This window comes from Pipistrellus kuhlii, unplaced genomic scaffold (assembly GCF_014108245.1).
Source record: "Pipistrellus kuhlii isolate mPipKuh1 unplaced genomic scaffold, mPipKuh1.p scaffold_m20_p_23, whole genome shotgun sequence".
NCBI classification, from domain to species: Eukaryota; Metazoa; Chordata; class Mammalia; order Chiroptera; family Vespertilionidae; genus Pipistrellus; species Pipistrellus kuhlii.
Genome location: NW_023425522.1, coordinates 3,355,834 through 3,372,730, shown reverse-complemented (window position 1 = coordinate 3,372,730; position 16,897 = coordinate 3,355,834). Strand labels below are relative to the sequence as shown.

At 50.2% G+C, this 16,897-nt stretch overlaps 1 protein-coding gene across 1 annotated transcript in view; it reads left to right on the top strand.

Annotated features, from left to right (window-relative positions):
* The window catches only part of HS3ST3B1 (heparan sulfate-glucosamine 3-sulfotransferase 3B1), a 41,164-nt gene extending 31,131 nt beyond the window's left edge, over window positions 1–10,033 (top strand). The window contains exons 2-3 of the mRNA XM_036451920.2: window positions 8,638–9,264; window positions 9,298–10,033. Coding sequence (XP_036307813.1) covers window positions 8,638–9,256 — 619 coding nt within the window. The 3' untranslated portion in view covers window positions 9,257–9,264; window positions 9,298–10,033. The remainder of the gene's footprint in view (window positions 1–8,637; window positions 9,265–9,297) is intronic.
* Window positions 10,034–16,897: the final 6,864 nt, after the last annotated feature.

Genomic DNA, 16,897 nt, shown 5'->3' with positions numbered 1-16,897 from the left:
CATTTCAACCTCCGGCGTGGGGCCTTTAGGTCTCCAGTCTGTAAGGCCACTATGCCGGCCTCCCTGAGTTTGTCAGGTGGAGAGTGTGGCCCGTTTTCAACCATGGGAGTCAGCCAGCTGAGTGGGTTTTCTGAACCCCCTGTGCTGGGGAGACTGAGGCACGCAGCTAAAGCTGAGCCCCAAACAAGGGCCTGGCTTCTCTCCAGGCTCCAGCCCTTCACTTCCTCCTCGGGGGACTCCCCAGGTGGCCCCTGAGGCCTCTGGGCCCAGGAAGGGAGGCAAAGGGAGGGTTTGGGCCCCAATTCTGCCAGGAATCAGAAAGCGCCCTAACCCAAGGGCATCCTTTTATCAAATAAGACTTTAAAAATTTTTTTCAAGACGGAAAGTTTGATAGTTTGTCCCTTGTCCTACATATCTTAGGTTAAGACATGTTACCTTTTACAAACCTCATTTTTACCCCGGAGGGAAGGTTTTCTTTCTTTCCCATGGTTGGGGGAAGGGGCCAGCGTGGCGTGGGTGTTAGGCGGAGCGTGTCCCGGAGCCCAGGCCATGGAGGAAGCTGAGTCTGGGGAGAGGATGGGTGAGAGTGGGCACTGCTGGTGGTTGCGGGGCCGAGGGTGCGAGGGCATGATCCCTGTTCTTCCCCAGAGAAGGCCAGAGTTCATAGGAGAGATTGTGTGTTGAGAGTAGGTTTAGGTTCACAGCAAAGTCAAGCAGAAAGTACAGAGGCTTCCCATGTGCCCTCTGCCCTCCATAGCACAGCCTCCCCCTCATCCTCCTCCCTAAGCCGTGCGTTCGCTGGAAAGCTTGCACCATTGTGTCATGCCACCCACAGACCCCAGGCATGGCGGGCTCCCCTCCCCCCCATGCCCCCCCTTCCCACTGCTGTGCACCGTGGCCTTAGACGGATGTGTGAGGCGTGCCCATCATTGCGGTACCTGCAGACTGCTCCCGCCCTCAGTCCTCTGTGCTCTTTCCCCCTCTCTCCCAGCCCCTGGGAATTCCAGTGCGTTTGAGTTTTGCTACAGATATTTAATAACTTATAGGATTCTAAAAAAAAATAAAATAAAATGGGACTTTATTTTGCCCTTTTTAGGGGGTATGTGGTTATTTCCTACCCATGGAGGACTGGATGTGAGGAGAGAGTTTGGTGACTTTGTTGGTTTGTTAATATTTGGGGAGAGAGGGATGCAACCCTGGGGCCCCCCCATTCTGCTGTCTGTGGAGACTTCCCTTGTTGCACTCTGGTTCTGGGAAATCCTAGAGGCTGGGCCAGGGCTCGGTGCAGTAGCTAAGGCTGAGCCGCAGGCTCGTGGCCAGAGCAGCGCCTCCGAATGGCCTCGCCCTGGAAGCTCCGGCCAGCGGCCTCCCCGAGGCCAGGACACGCCCAGGAGGAGCAGAACTTCAAGTCTGTAAATAACTCAGTGTCAACATTTCTAGCAGTAAATAACTCCGTGTCAACATTTCTAAATCTCTATTGATTGTTTTTCTCATTTCAATCAATATTTCCCTCAAAACAGTGTGGGAATGCGCCGCCCGGCTATGGTGCAGCACCTTTCCTGGGGAGCAGCTGCTCTGTCCTCCGCCTTGGCAGGGAGAGTGCATTTCAGAGGCTGCGGACGGACGGACAGACGGATGGACGGACCTGACTCCCCATTGTGGTGGCGGCCATTACACAGCCCTATGCATTTGTCAAAACTCATAGAATTGGATTCCAATAATGATTATTTACTATATGGTAGTATAGGAGGTTAACAAGTCAATTTAAAAAAGAGAAATACATCTTCATAACCCAGAACATAGGTGTTTTTTTTTCTGCAACCGAGCAAAGAAGTCATCTCCCAAAGCAGGAGGGGAAAGGGGCGCCCAGTGTCCCTGGGTGGGAGAGGGCTGCCCCCCCCCCCCCCCCAGCATGGCAGTGGGTGGCCTCCCCTCTTAGGCTCATCCCCCGTTGTCTGTTTTGTGTCAATGCCTCTGCCTCTCTGGCTGGGTGAGGGGGCTCCAGCCATCAGCCTCCTTCCCTGTTCTGTGCAGTGAGCCCCTCCCTAAGTTCAGCTGCTGACCCTGGGAGAGGCATGTCGCCCGAGGAAAGAAAGAGGATTAGGGCAGCATCTGCTAGCGGGAACATCCCAGTCACAGGGCTTTTTACGTCTCCGGTTCGTGTGACTTTCCTCCTCACTGAGGCCTGGAGGCCTGTTTAAAATACTCTGCTTCCCGCGGTCACATACAGGCCCCGGGACCTGGGAGATTCCCTGTAAACTGTCTCCTGGGAAGCCCCGTGACACTAGGCCGGTGAGAATCCCTCTCCTGCCAGCCACTGGTGCCTCCCCAGCCTGGCACCCCCAGAGAGGCTGGAGATTCCCAACCCCGACTCCTGACCCACCCGCCTGGAGAGGCGAGAAGGGGCGAAGGGCGCATGGGCATATTGGACATCAGTTCATGTTCGTTTCAGGGGTCTTTTTACAATGAATTGGGATCCATTGTAAGCTGCCGCCCCTGGCAAAGTGGATGTCAGCGCGTCCGGAGCTGGCCCTGCTCTTCGCTGGGGGCCTCCTGTTTGTGTCGGTGTCTGGCTTTTGAAGATGAAAGAATGAGATGCATCTGTGAGCCTTTCACTGTCATGGATGTACAGGTGGCCGTATCCTCCGCAGGTTCCTTCAGCTGGCCCCCTATGTTTTGCTGGTAGCTCCATTTGTATTTGATCTCTCTCTCTCTCTCTCTCTCTCTCTCTCTCTCTCTCTCTCTCTCTCTCTCTCTCTCTGTGTGTGTGTGTGTGTGTGTGGCGCCTGCATTGGGCTTGTTCTGCCTATCTGTCCTCCACAGTTTGTGGACCACCGACCAGGCATCCCCTCACTCCCTCTGGGACCTGGTCCGCTGTCAGCCTTCGCTCTCTAGATTTAACTCTAGTCCTTTGACTCAATAGCCTTGGATTAGCTGAACAACATTAAGTTTCATTCACAATATTGTTTTCTCAATCCCCCCGCTGCCCCACCTCGCCCTGCGATGGTGTCTCCTCTGAGGGGCCATGGGTATCAGCGGAATAAACTGAAGGATGGGGCAGATGCCGCAGAATACTGACTTCACCCCTGCTGCGCATCGGATCCTCTCAGAGAATCTGTGTGGGGCCTGGCTCTGTGGTCTAGGGCCAGGCCAAGGCCCAGGACCAGGCATCTAGTTTAAATGCCCTGAGATTCAGGGTGCAAGCAGGGTGAGACTGGCTGCCACAGAGGGCTGTCACTTTGCCATGAATATCCTGGAACACACTGACCGCCTGCGCACCCCGGTCAGCCCTCACGGTTCTCGGTTCCTGCGCTCTGAGAGCCAGTGTTCCTGAGAGTTCCCTGGGCTGCCATCCCCAGGCCCAGGCGTGGGAGGACCAGCCCGCCCACCCGTAGGTCCTCCTGAGGCAGTGGAGCCCCTCTGCTCTCCGTCCTGGGTGTCACCTGCATCGCAGGCTAGCATCGTATGAGGAGCAGTAGAGACACTGTCCTTCCCCCCCCTGCCCCCCCCCCCCCGGCTTCACAAGCACCCAATGGCCCTGTGTGCCAGGTGCCAGAGAGGTGTCCCCCATGTAAGGAGGGAGGAGGCTGGGCAGGGTGTGAGTGTGTGTGTGTGTGTGTGTGTGTGTGTGTGTGTGTATGTGTGTGTGTGGCGGGGGACGGGGGGAGGGCTGTGCAATGACTGCAGAGAGTCCCCACAACACAGACCTCAGGAGTACGTGAACCTCAGAGGTCTGTTGTTCCAGAGTCTGGCTCATTTCTGAACAATTATGATCGCAGTCATCTGATTCTAGCACTGAAATACCTATTATTAAGATCCTAATCTATGATCAAGAGAAAAAATAGGTATTTAAGGGGAGGACAGGTGTGTGGTGCTGTGTTCTCCTCGTCACATTAAGAAGAAAACCACAGGGGGCTGAGAGGAGAAGGTCGTGGCAAAAGGAAGGGGGCACCTCCCAAGGGCTGAAGCCAGGTCCCAGCTCCTGCTGTGCAGGTAGTGACCCCCCTCTGAGCAGGTCACTCTCTCCTTGAGCCTCGTTTCTTCACGAGCAAGCTGGGGCTGCAGTACCACCTCACAGGCTTGCTGTGCGCAGTGAAATCAGATAACGCTGTGAAAGTCCTCTGCGAGCTCCCAGCACTAGATAATTATTAGGTATGGCTATCAGTTTGAGAAATTGGCTTTCATAATGAGCAGCTCAATTAACCTGCAACCTCCCTGCGGGCTCGCTCCGGAGGCTTCTCTGGGGCTGGACCGCTGCTGGGGTGGGCGTGCGGGGCCCACGGCATGGGCTCGTCCTTGGCCAAGGCTCAGACTTCTTCTCTGAGTCACTGTTGTGCTCAGAGCGGTTTTGAGCCTGAGGGCAGGCGAGTGAGGCCAGTGCAAGGAGGGAAAGGGAAGCCAGTACAAAGGAGTTTGCTCCAGGACCAGGGAGTGGGTGGTGGGTGGTGGGTGGTGGGGGAAGAGTGGCTGAGGGGAGAAGGGGGCATGCCGAGACTGTCCGAAGGTTCTGTGCCAGGAGCAGTCCCCACACTGCAGTCTGCTCCATGTTTCCTGGGTGGTGGTGGGGGCCTGTGGGGGACAGGGGCGCTGAGACACCAGCCCCTCGGGGGCCCAGTGCCTGTGTAGAGAAGGAGAAATAATTCCCCTCCACCCTTCGGAGCTCTTGGCTGAGATCCTTTCTAAGAAAAGACAGAGTAACAAAGAAAAACAAGCAGAAGTTTGTTAACATGCATACCTACTGCACATATGGGAGAGGCCCAGGAACACTTATTAACATGTATACCTCCTGCTGTACACATGGGAGAGACCCAGGAACACTTATTAGCATGTATACCTCCTGCTATACACATGGGAGAGACCCAGGGACACTTATTAACATGTATACCTGCTGCACACATGAGAGAGACCCAGGAACACTCATTACCCTGTATATTTGCTGCACACATGGGAGAATCCCAGGAATACTCATTACCATGTATACCTGCTGCACACATGGGAGAGTCCCAGGAACACTTATTTAACATGTATACCTCCTGCTGTACACATGGGAGAGTCCCAGGAACACTTATTACCATGTATACCTGCTGCACACATGGGAGAGTCCCAGGAACACTTATTTAACATGTATACCTCCTGCTGTACACATGGGAGAGTCCCAGGAACACTTATTTAACATGTATACCTCCTGCTGTACACATAGGAGAGACCCAGGAATACTTATTACCATGTATGTATACCTGCTGTACACTGAGCAACTCCCCCAAATGGCCTACCCCACCAAGTTCAATACCCTCTCCGCTAAAGTCAGAAGATGCTGGGGATGGGAGCAGTCAGTTTCAGAGGCGAGGGGGAAAAACAAGAAACAGGCCTAAGGTTGCTGTGCAGATTGCGGTCCTGCCTCCTTCCTGTAGGGGATTTCTAAAGATTCACTCGTGCCTCCTTCCTGGCACAGAGGACACCCTCACTGATGGACATGTCCCTGTAGATGTGAATGTGAATGCCTCCTACGCAATGACACCTTCTGCTTGGTGTCCAGAGCTTCTCCATGTCCACTGAATCTTACACACAACCATCCTCACTGATCCTCGTGCCAAAGACACGCATTTGGGGTGGTGTGTCTGTTCTCCTCACCTGCCTGGAAGCGTCTGGGAAGCCAGCAGGGGGGCAGGGGAGGCGTTTGCAGAAATAATGGGAACCTAGATGTTCATCTCAACCATTGGCTGCCACCAAGCATGCTGAGGGGACGGATGGTGGGGCCTCGGCTGGACCAGGGCTGAGAAGTTGGGGTCACAGCCGTGGTTCCCTGGCTGTTAGTGTGATGATGAAGGAGTCCTGAGGTCCCTGAGCTTTCTGATCTATGTGTACAAACGTGGACCATTCTGAGGAGAGGGGTCCCCTGGACCTGGGGCCCAGGACGGCTTGGGTGGTTGCAGGCAGTCAGCCACAGGTGGTCTGCCCACGCTCAGAGAGGCTGATTTATGGCTGAGGAGGCTCTGCCTCCAGACTGGAGGCAGGGAGGCTCTCCCGTGTCCTTTGCACCAATCCTCTGGTGTGCTTTGTGTTCCCAGCTGCCCAGGTAGCCATTGTGTGCGGACCTGCCAGGCTTTTCCCTGACCCTGCGGGAAGGCAGGCAGCGAAGGTTCTGTGGTTGTTCTGGAGCTGGAGCCGGCTGAGGGCAGAGGCTGCTGTCCCACATCTTGGCCTTCATGGGAGCCGAGCCTCCCCATTGCCTGTCTGTGCAGAGCGACCGTGTGAGGGATCTGTGCATGATCCTTGCCTCCTATTTTCTTGCCCAGATCCTGCCAACAGGAGACCACAGCTAGCTCCAGGCTAGGTACCAAGGTTAGGCTCACAGTCATCTTGAAAACACCAGGTGGTGGACAGTATCGTGTTTCTCATATTTCCAATGAGGAAGCTGAGGCATGGACAGGTTAATGACCTGCGACCTATGCGGGGCCACACCCCTGAATCAGGGGGGATGCTGAGGGTCCAACCAGTGGCCTGGCTTCAAAAGCTCAGGCTGAGACAGAGGGACTCTCTGAGGACAGACCAAACCCACCCGGGCATGGCTCTGAACAATTTTGAGGGTTAGGTTTTCTTCAACGAGGCAGTAGCACTTTAATTCTGAATATGAGCCTCTTGTAGTCTTGTAGACTGTCCGGTTGCAGAGGCTCAGCATGGCAAAAAACTTGGACTTTATCTGAATCGCCCTGCTTTTGGGTGAAATGCAAAATAAGTCAAGAGTTGGATTCTCTATAATCCTCCATCACATTAGCCTGCTGACGCGGCTGCATTAATCTAAGTGATTAACGGGCAAAGTGGGTCAATCAGCTTAGGCCACAGCCTGGGCTGTGCGCAGGCAGGCCTTCAGGGCTAGCACCTCCTTTGCTGGGGCTGGGGTGGGGGGGAAGGGCGGGAGTCCCCTAGCTGGCAGTGTGAGTTTATGCCATCATTTCCATAAATGTGCTCAATATTGGAGTTGGGACTCAGTAGATTAGGAGTGGCTTGAAGCTGGAAGTTTAGAATGTCCTTCTGAGAGGTAAATATTTGCTCAAAAATTATGTGTAAATTTTTTTTTAAAAAATTCCTGGCCTCAGGTAGGAATCAATCAGTGGGGAAAAAAGAGAACATATGTAATATTTTCAACACTAAAGATTTTTTTAAATTGTTGTTTAAAAAAGAAATCTATTTCATAGCTAATGGAAAATTGCACATTTTTGACCAAAACTGAGTATCCACTTAGTTAACACATCTTCTTTGGATGAGCCTGTTCACACACATGCTCAGCTTTGCTCCTATCATGTGCAAGAAAACTGTGTGTTGAACACTATAGTGATGATCATTAATTATTTTAATTTGAATTAAGCTCACCTGAGATAGGCATTAGCATCTTCATTTTTACAGATGGGGAAAAGAAGCCCAGAACAGTTGAGTAAGTTGTTCAAGGAAACACAGCTTATAAGTGACAGGGCTGGGATTTGAACCCAGGCTTCTGATTGCCATGCTCACATTCCTTAACTGTTAAGCCAAACTGCTTTGGTTTTATATACCTCATAACAACTGAATAAAGTAAGCGGAATTATTCCCATTTCACATATTAGGATGCTGAAGCTCAGAGAGCAAATAAGATACAGTCTTCCATTATTGAGTCCTTGTTTGTTTTTTCTGTGCTAATTGCTACCAAGAAGCTGGATTTTGGTCCAGTTGTCATAGCCTGCATCTATTGTAGGTTGTAACAAGTTTGTCTACACACTTTTGCTTAAATTAGTGCTGCATTTGGATATCACACAAGTCCCTTTTTAAAAAATGGAATCTATAGTGTTTTTGGAATTTCTTGGCAAGTTTGCACAGTTTATACTTCAGCTGGTTGCACCCAGAGTTTTGGCTGCCATGCCTCACAAGGATGCTTTTCCCGGAAAAGGGGCTTTGTCTGGTCCCTGTGATGAAGCCGGTGCAGCCATGGGGGCATGTCCTCACAGCTCATTCGCCCAGGCTTGGGGAGCCCCTGGAGGCGGGCCAGTGAGGGCTGTGGGCAGAGGAATCTTGGGGGACCCCAGGTGTTACTATTTAGGGAAGACACATACCCAGAGGCACTTGGTTCTGGCATCAGAGTTTGGGAGCGGGTAGAAGCAGGAAACCCTGGGAAATGAGGGAGAGGTGCCAGGAGGAGGGTACCTTAGAGCACATGTGTCAAACACGAGGCCCGCGGGCCAAATCCGTCCCGCCAGGCCTTGCAATGTGGCCCGCACCGCGCTGTCATCAATGCACTCCGCTGTGTTTCCATCACAATGACAGTTTATGACTGTTCAGTAAACCATTTGGCCCGCGATTTAGGCTGGATTTTAGATTTTGGCCCCTTCTCTGATTGAGTTCGACACACCTACCTTAGAGAGATGGGCATCTCACTGCTCACCTCCTAGAAGGTGCTTTAATGCTTCCGGTACCTAGTGTCTGGCCTCCAAACTTCAGGTGGGACAGTAATGTGTCTTTCAGCTCAGAAATTCTGCTTGCATTTCTTTTGTATTTCTACAACTGTTCCCAATGAGGAGGCGGCCAGGGTTGGGAATGCTGACATTGAGAGGTGTGGCCAAAGAGGTTCACCTTCTGACCTGCCTCTGTCCTGCTCTCTTCCCTCAGGGACCTGATGCCCAGAACCCTGGATGGGCAGATCACCATGGAGAAGACGCCCAGCTACTTCGTCACGCGGGAGGCGCCCGCACGCATCTCGGCCATGTCCAAGGACACCAAGCTCATCGTGGTGGTACGCGACCCGGTGACCAGGGCCATCTCGGACTACACGCAGACGCTGTCCAAGCGGCCTGACATCCCCACCTTCGAGAGCCTGACGTTCAGGAACCGGAGCGCGGGCCTCATCGACACGTCGTGGAGCGCCATCCAGATCGGCATCTACGCCAAGCACCTGGAGCTCTGGCTGCGCCACTTCCCGCGCCGCCAGATGCTCTTCGTGAGCGGCGAGCGGCTCATCAGCGACCCGGCCGGCGAGCTGGGCCGCGTGCAGGACTTCCTGGGCCTCAAGCGCATCATCACCGACAAGCACTTCTACTTCAACAAGACCAAGGGCTTCCCCTGCCTCAAGAAGGCCGAGGGCAGCAGCAAGCCCCACTGCCTGGGCAAGACCAAGGGCAGGACGCACCCTGACATCGACCCCGACGTGGTGCGCAGGCTGCGCGACTTCTACCGGCCCTTCAACCGCAAATTCTACCAGATGACCGGGCACGACTTCGGCTGGGATTGAAGGCCCCCCTCCTCCTCTCCTCTCCCCATCCCTTACCCCCGGGCCCGTGTCGTTGACCACTTGGCTTATATATTGAGAGAGATTATATGTATGTAAAATGTACAGAAATATATTTTATAATAATTTATTTTTAATTCATAAGCAATTAATTCACTAAGCTGCCTAGCCGCACTCTGTAGAGTTACCTTCATAATCTCTTAACATTCCAAAGTGTTTAACTCTATAATGTTTTGTCCTTTTTTTTTTTTCCCCTCCTCACAATGGATGGTGCTTCCGTTTTCTCCCTCCTTCCCCGTTATATTTAAAAAGAAGAAAAGCACAACTTGAGTTTTTTGTTGTTACGGGTACGCAGTCTTCGATCGCTGTCTGAATTCACTTGCCGCCCCCCGAGTGGGTCTCACACCCCCGCTTCCTGCCTGAGTACCACACAGGAGCCGCCTCTGCACGGCTGCCCTCGGAAAGCGGGGCCCCGGGGAGCAGCTTCCTCTCTGCGGGATGCCCTTCCCAAGGACGCAGATGCCGGGCCCTGGTGCTAGAGTTTCTCCCTGCTCAGCATGTGAGGTTACCGCCTCGGCAGGGACATCCACATCCTTAGAGCCTGTGCGCCAGGGTCCGTGAACTTCAGATTCTGAGTGTGAAGGATGACCCCGCCTCTTCTTGTGCCCTAGTCCCTGTGGCATTAACCAGCTCGAAGTGTATGCAAACGTTAGCCCCTCTTTCCCAGGTCACGTGTGTGAGATGCTCGGGTGCTGCTTTAGAAATAAAGACGGTCTCTTCCATGTGCATGAGCGCACCGTGCTCCGTCCTCCAGGCAGACAGTTCTGCTTTGACACACCAAAGAATCTCCTAGGCGAGCAGAGCCATAGGCACAAACCCAGGGTGCCCAGTGCTGAGACCCAAAGGGCTCAGGTGCATCCCACGCCATCAGTGTCCACCAAGGTGCTGCCAAGTGCAGAGCCAGACGTGCGGGGCACATCTCAATGGGCTGACAGCCCAGCGGGAGAAGAGAGAAGGCCCACAGAGGACAGGTGGCCAGCAGGGGAGGGGAAGTCCTGCTTCATGTCTGGGACCCCTCTCCTGGAACTCCTAGCTCATTGCAGATTGACAATATGGTCTGTGTAGCCAACAGCAAACAGTGAGGTGCAGGAGTGGCCCCTGCAAGGACAGGCTGGGAGAGTGGCTTCATGCTGCCTGATGCGTGTGCAGCCGTCCCTGTCTCAGCCCGGCCCTCACAGGAGCTGCCAGAATCCCTGCTACAGACGCAGAATGCTCTCCCCACACCTCTCTGTTGAGAGAGGAGTCGGGGATCTTTTGTGATGACTTGTTAATGGCAATTGGGTAACCACATAGCAATATCACATCATGACACATTCACTTTATCCTCAATTTTCTTTTATGGTAGAAGCATTCTAATTTTCAGGATGCTTCTACCATAAAAGAACTGTTATTTGAGTTATACATCCTTCAAGGTGTATGTGGAAAGATACACATATTGTCATAATAGTTGGGTTGTGATATTTACAAAGGACACTTTTTATGCTCTAAGGCGTAACTTGCCCCATAGAGCTAGAAAATTTGTATGAAGAGAAAAACAATTCATCTTTAGAAACCGATCAGAGATGTCACTGGTCTTTGGGTGATGATCTAGCTAGGTTATGCTTAACAGGAAAAGCGTTCCCACTAGGTTCTGTATGGGAGGAAGGGAATCGGAACTCTGCATTCCCAAGATGTTCTAGTCATTGCCCAGCTTTGTTACTGCCACTACCAAGTAGGGCAGCACCTGTGCCTAAGGTATTGCCATCATCTCAGCATGGTTCCCCCGCTTGTTGCTTGGGTACAAAGATATCTGCATAGGGCGCCACCTGGTTGTGTATCTTTCCAGGAGAAGGCTCATTTGAGCCATGGCTTAGTACACCAAGGTTGCAGTTCCAGTCTCCGGTCAGGGAACATATAAGAATCAAGAATTGAATGAATGAATGAATGAATGAATGAATGAATAAGTGGAACAACAAATCCATGTTGTTGTTTTTTTCCTCTCTCCCCCCTCTCTCTTCTTTCTAAAAATCAACAATAATAATAACAATAATAGAAAATTACTTGCTCAGCCAGCATGGCTCAGTGGTTGAGTGTTGACCTGTGAGCTAGGAGGTCACGGTTCCATTCCTGGTTAGGGCACATGCCCAGGTTGCAGGCTAGATCCCCAGGGTGGGGCATGCAGAGGGCAGCTGATTAATGATTCTCTCTCATCTTTGATGTTTCTCTTCCTATCTGAAATAAATAATATATATAAAGATGGCTCATTTGAAAACTGAGAACACCTTTTCAGTTACAGTATAAAGTAAAAGTCAGTCTTCACATCTTCCACCTAATTGTGTCCTGTCCTCTTTCTGGACACTCCCAAGATCTGCCCTCACAATGTAGAATTCCTCCTCCTTCTAGCTTCTGCCTTCTCTCTAGGCCGGACAGTTTTTGATGAAGTTGTTTTTTCCCTGCCTTAAAACTGAAACAGGAAGTTTTCAGATAGAAAGAGGGTCATTTAGTCATACACACTGAAGTGGGTCAAGATTCTATTCTGGGTCAAGTCCTTGAATCCCAACAGATGTCGATAATTAGCACTGAAGGACCAGAGCAAGTTTTTCTGTGTAAAACAAATAAATCAGACTTCCTGTGTATCTGCTCATAGGGGTCTGTGAGCTTGCAGTTCTGCCTGATCTGGACAGGGCCTCTGCCCACAGTGACACCCGCCATGTGAGAGCTGTCACAGGGCCCGTGCCCCAGGTCTTCCTCTCAGAGAATCTAGGCTACACACTGAAGTAAGCCTTGAGAATTCCTTCCTGGTCTAGCAAACTGCAAGGCCACCAGCTTAACCTCAGCTGCCAGAAGACAAGACAGACACCAGCTCATATTTGGCAGTTTGTCCTGGCATGTGTCTTGTGTTCCCTCCAGTTTACAGGAAACACTCTGGTAGTCATTGGGACACTTTATTCCTCTCAGTTTTGTTCCTTTCTCATTAAAAACAAAAACATGAACAAAAAAGTTGGAGGATTGTGTTGTTCCTCTCTTCGTGTTTGTGTGGTGGTCTGTTGACTTGGTAGGTGGCACCTGGAAGGTATCTAGGTGCAGGGACGGCATTGGATGATGGAGGGGGAGAAGTTGTCTCCTGGGATTCCCTCAGAGGTACTTTTGAGTGACAGATAAAGTTGAGACCGTTGGAGGAACAGTCTCAGATCCTGCCAGGGTGTTTTCATAAGAAAGAAAACCAAGGTTCTACTTTAACATTTGTATCTGAAATGCTGACGCAGAAGTCATTGTCTTTTTTTTTTCCTTTCAGTTTGTCAAAAAGGATGGTCAATAAAACTTAAAGGTGTGGTTCAATTTTTCTTCACTTTTGTAACATTAATTTATGACTGCATTTCATTCAGCCTCATAATCTAAATACTGTGCAAATTCGAGCAGCGCCTCCTGTAACCTGGATGTTAGAGTAGCCAACATGTGCAAAAATTAAATCACGTATTTTGTCCTATGTCTAACACAATTTAATTTTACACAGAGAAAGACGTTTCTAGGAAAATGAAATTCTGGTAATTGATACTATTTCTTTGTATGAACAAATAAAATATATATTTTACCAACTTGTGGGTACTTTTATGTTTTGCAGACCAACAAGGAAGTGATATTTTATTCAGTAACTAATCACACACACACCCCACAAAGGCATCTGTGGGCAGGTTGACCTTTCACACCTTCCACCTAATTCTGTCCTGTCCTCTTTCTGGCCACTCCTGTGATCTGCCCAGCTCACGAGCTGGAACAGTTCGAGAAGGGTGGGCAGGAAAGCCCTTGGAAAGCATACATAAGCTCTTCCTTCTTCAAGCCCTGCCTCCTGCACAAGCTGGACAATTTCTGATGAAGTTGTTCCCTTCCTTAAACTGAAACAGGAAATTTTCAGATAGGAGGGTCATTTAGGGTCAAGATTCCATTCTGGGTCAAATTATCCAAGCAATCCACAAACGTCAGGGTGCATTTTTGTAAAGGATACAGGATGGGTGAGACCCTCTGCCCTGGGAGGAGCATAGCTGCCCCAGAGGGCGTGCAGTGCAGGGGTGAGTCCAGGACACCCTGGCCCCTGCGTGGGGCAGCCTTTCAGTGCTGGGTTCTGGCCGGGGCGGGTGCTTGGGGGCTGCTGTGTGCCCGGTATGGACATGACAGGCGTGATGGAAGCAGAGCATCAGTGGCTGGGGCACCTGGACAGGGTGGCATTCCCATCTTGGGTGTCTGTTATTTTGAGACCCTCCCCTGGAGCTAGAGGTCAAAAAGCCTGCAGAGCTGGGCACTTCTGCCTCAGCTGCCTCAGCGCCTCTCCGCTGTTTTCCTTTCATTTAGCGCACATACTTCATGGTTACCACTCACTAGTTTACACAATCACTCTTTCTACTTCTGGTTAAGTTTTAAAGTAGCTGACACCAAATTAACAAGATAATGCTTAACCCCAAGAGTTCTGACTTAAAAAACCACTTTACTGAGGTACGATTGGCATACAAAATTTATACATTTTATGTATACAACTTGATGAGTTATGAAACTATCACCGTAATCAATACCATAAGCATAGTCATCACCTCCACAAGTTTCTTCCTGCCCTCTTCTTTGTTTTTGTGATAAGAACATTTAACATAAAATCCACCCTCATAGCAAGTTTTTTTTTTTTATAATATATTTTATTGAGTTTTTACAGAGAGGAAGAGAGAGGGATAGAAAGCTAGAAACATTGATGAGAGAGAAGCATCGATCAACTGCCTCCTACACACCCTCCAATGGGGATGTGCCCACAACCAAGGTACATGCCCTTGACTGGAATTGAACCCGGGACCTTTCAGTCTGCAGGCCGATGCTCTATCCACTGAGCCAAACCAGTTTTGGCATAGCAAGTTTTTAAGTACACAATATAGGCTGGTTAACTACAGGCACCATGGTGCACAGTAGGTCTCTGGGACTTAATTACATAACTGAAACTTCATTTAAAAAGCAAACATTATAATCTTAGGTGAAATGCCATGATCTCTGGCCATAAAGAGGAGGTGAGTGTAAACACACACACACAAACAAAACCAAAACACAAAAAACAAAAACAAACATAAAAGCACAATGAAACCAAAGCAATGAGTTCATTTCTAGCCATGCCAGCCTAAGGCTCCTTGGGAGCCAACAGGGTCGCTTCTGGGGGCCAGTATGTACAAGAGCTGCATCCTGCCAGGAAGGTGAAGGAGAACTGGGGAGGGACCACTTGCCCAGTTTGTGGGTGTCGAGTCCACCAGTGCCCCAAATAGAAGCATCCTCTCTAGTAGCGCCGTGGGCTTTCTCACATTAGGGAGGGGGTCCCGCTAAGAAACACATGGGGAGACCAGGTGGGAAATGAGCCTGGCATTTTGGGAACAGGCTGCTGAAGGGGGATCAGGTGGGAAACAGGTCTCCATGGACTTTTGTTTTTGAAAACCAAAACTAGAGAGAGACTGTTCCTTCGAGCCTTGGCACACGCCAGCAGGTGAAATATGAGTGGGCCTCGAGTGCTGACTCGATGTTGCTGCCCATCAATTTGGTGCTTTTTCTATGGTAATAAAACAAACGAAACATCTGTTTATCAACCCAATGGCACAGGTTAGAACAACAATTCTCAAGCTTGGGCAAACACTCGAATGGCTTGGAGAGGTCTTAAGAATGCTGAACCCGATCACACCTCAGATACCTTACTGTAGGTCGAGAGGCGAGGCCTCAACATTGGTATCTGTAAGGAACTCCCAAGGTGGGCCTGGAGGGCAATGCCAAGTGAAGTAAGTCAGACAGAGAAAGACAAATACTGCCTGACCTCTTTTACGTGGAAGCTAAGTAAGACAAACTCTGAGAAACAACAGAATGGTAGTTCCCAGGGGATGGGGGATATTGGGAGGGGAAGTGGGGAGAGATTGGTCAAAGGTATAAATGTTCAACCCTAAGCTGAGCAAATTGGGGGATCTAATGAACAGCACAAGGAGTATAGCTAAGAATTCTGTATCATGTATTTGAATGTTCCTAAGAGAACAGAGTTTAACTGTTCTCACCACAAAAAATAGAAATTCTGTGACAGTGATACCATTATAATAACCTGGTTATTACTAACAGGACAGGAGGAAAGGGAAGACCAGATAATGTAGACATGCCACGTATCCAGCTTTACCAGGAAGCTGCAGTTAACACTTTCCAAGTCTGTTCCCTGCAGATCACTGGGGATGGGATTGAACAATAGACTCATGCCCAGTAGGTGTGGGTGATGTGGGAAGGTGCTTACTTGTCTGTCACACCAGGAACAAGCCAGGGGCCAGAATAGGCATGGCCACTGCAAGAGCACAAAACCTGAATATTTAAATTCCTGGAAAAAAGGAACTCCTCTCCTCTCTCCTCTCCTCTCCTCTCCCCTCCCCTCCTCTCCCCTCCCCTCCCCTCCCCTCCTCTCCCCTCCCCTCCCCTCCCCTCCCCTCTCCTCCTGTCTTCTCTCTCTCTTTCTCTCTCTCTCTCTCCCGCCCCCTGGACTCCTGTTGCAGAGGGCGAGCTCCCCTGTACCCACATGGCTAACTCACACATGGACTAATGGACTGTGATTAGCCTCATGCTATACCGGACTCAGTTTCACCATGGAATGGACGTTCTGGACACTGTCCCTCCTTCTGGCTCTACTGAACCCCATTTTTCAGGACTGGGTTAAGAAACATGGGACTTTACACCGAGAAATGTAACTCCACAAAAATAAAGCCTTTTACCACATCTAATCCTCCTGGGGTAGGGAGTTCTGAAAGTGTCCATTCCAGCAGCGCCCCAAGAACCCCACTTCCACTACCGACAGAAAAATTCAGTTCTCTGTAGCTAATGCAATAGGGCCATCACTTTACAGTGCATACATAGATCCAATCAACACATTGTACACTTTATTTTTTTAATTTTAAATATATATTTTATTGATTTTTTACAGAGAGGAAGAGAGAGGGATAGAGAGTTAGAAACATCGATGAGAGAGAAACATCAATCAGTTGCCTCTTGCACACCCCCTACTGGGGATGTGCCCGCAACTGTGGTACATGCCCTTGACCGGAATTGAACCTGGGACCTTTCAGTCTGCAGGCCGACGCTCTATCCACTGAGCCAAACTGGCTTCAACAACACATTGTACACTTTAAACGTATATAATATTATGTGCCAATTATATCCCAACAATGCTGTAAACAATTTTAAAAATAAAAGAGCTCCACAAGCGATTCCCACATGCAGCCACAACAAAGAGCATGTTCTCACAGCATGGCTTCTGGCCCACATCAGCCTTCCCATGGCACTTAGTAGACATGCAGATTCTCAGGCCCTCCCTCAGACTCACTGAATCAGGAACTATGGCTTTAACAAGCATTCCATATGATGGTGATTGCTGCTAAAGTAAGGTGTTGATGGGTGTCATAACATTTTAAAGCTACAGAGCTTGAATTTCTAATCAAGTACATTTTCCTCTGCACTACTCTCTTCACCAATAAAGTCAGGTACCAAGCAGTCACCCCTCATCACTCTGAATCTCCCTTAAGGGAAACCCTGGCATAGTCAATCTTAGCATTTCAAACAGTGGCC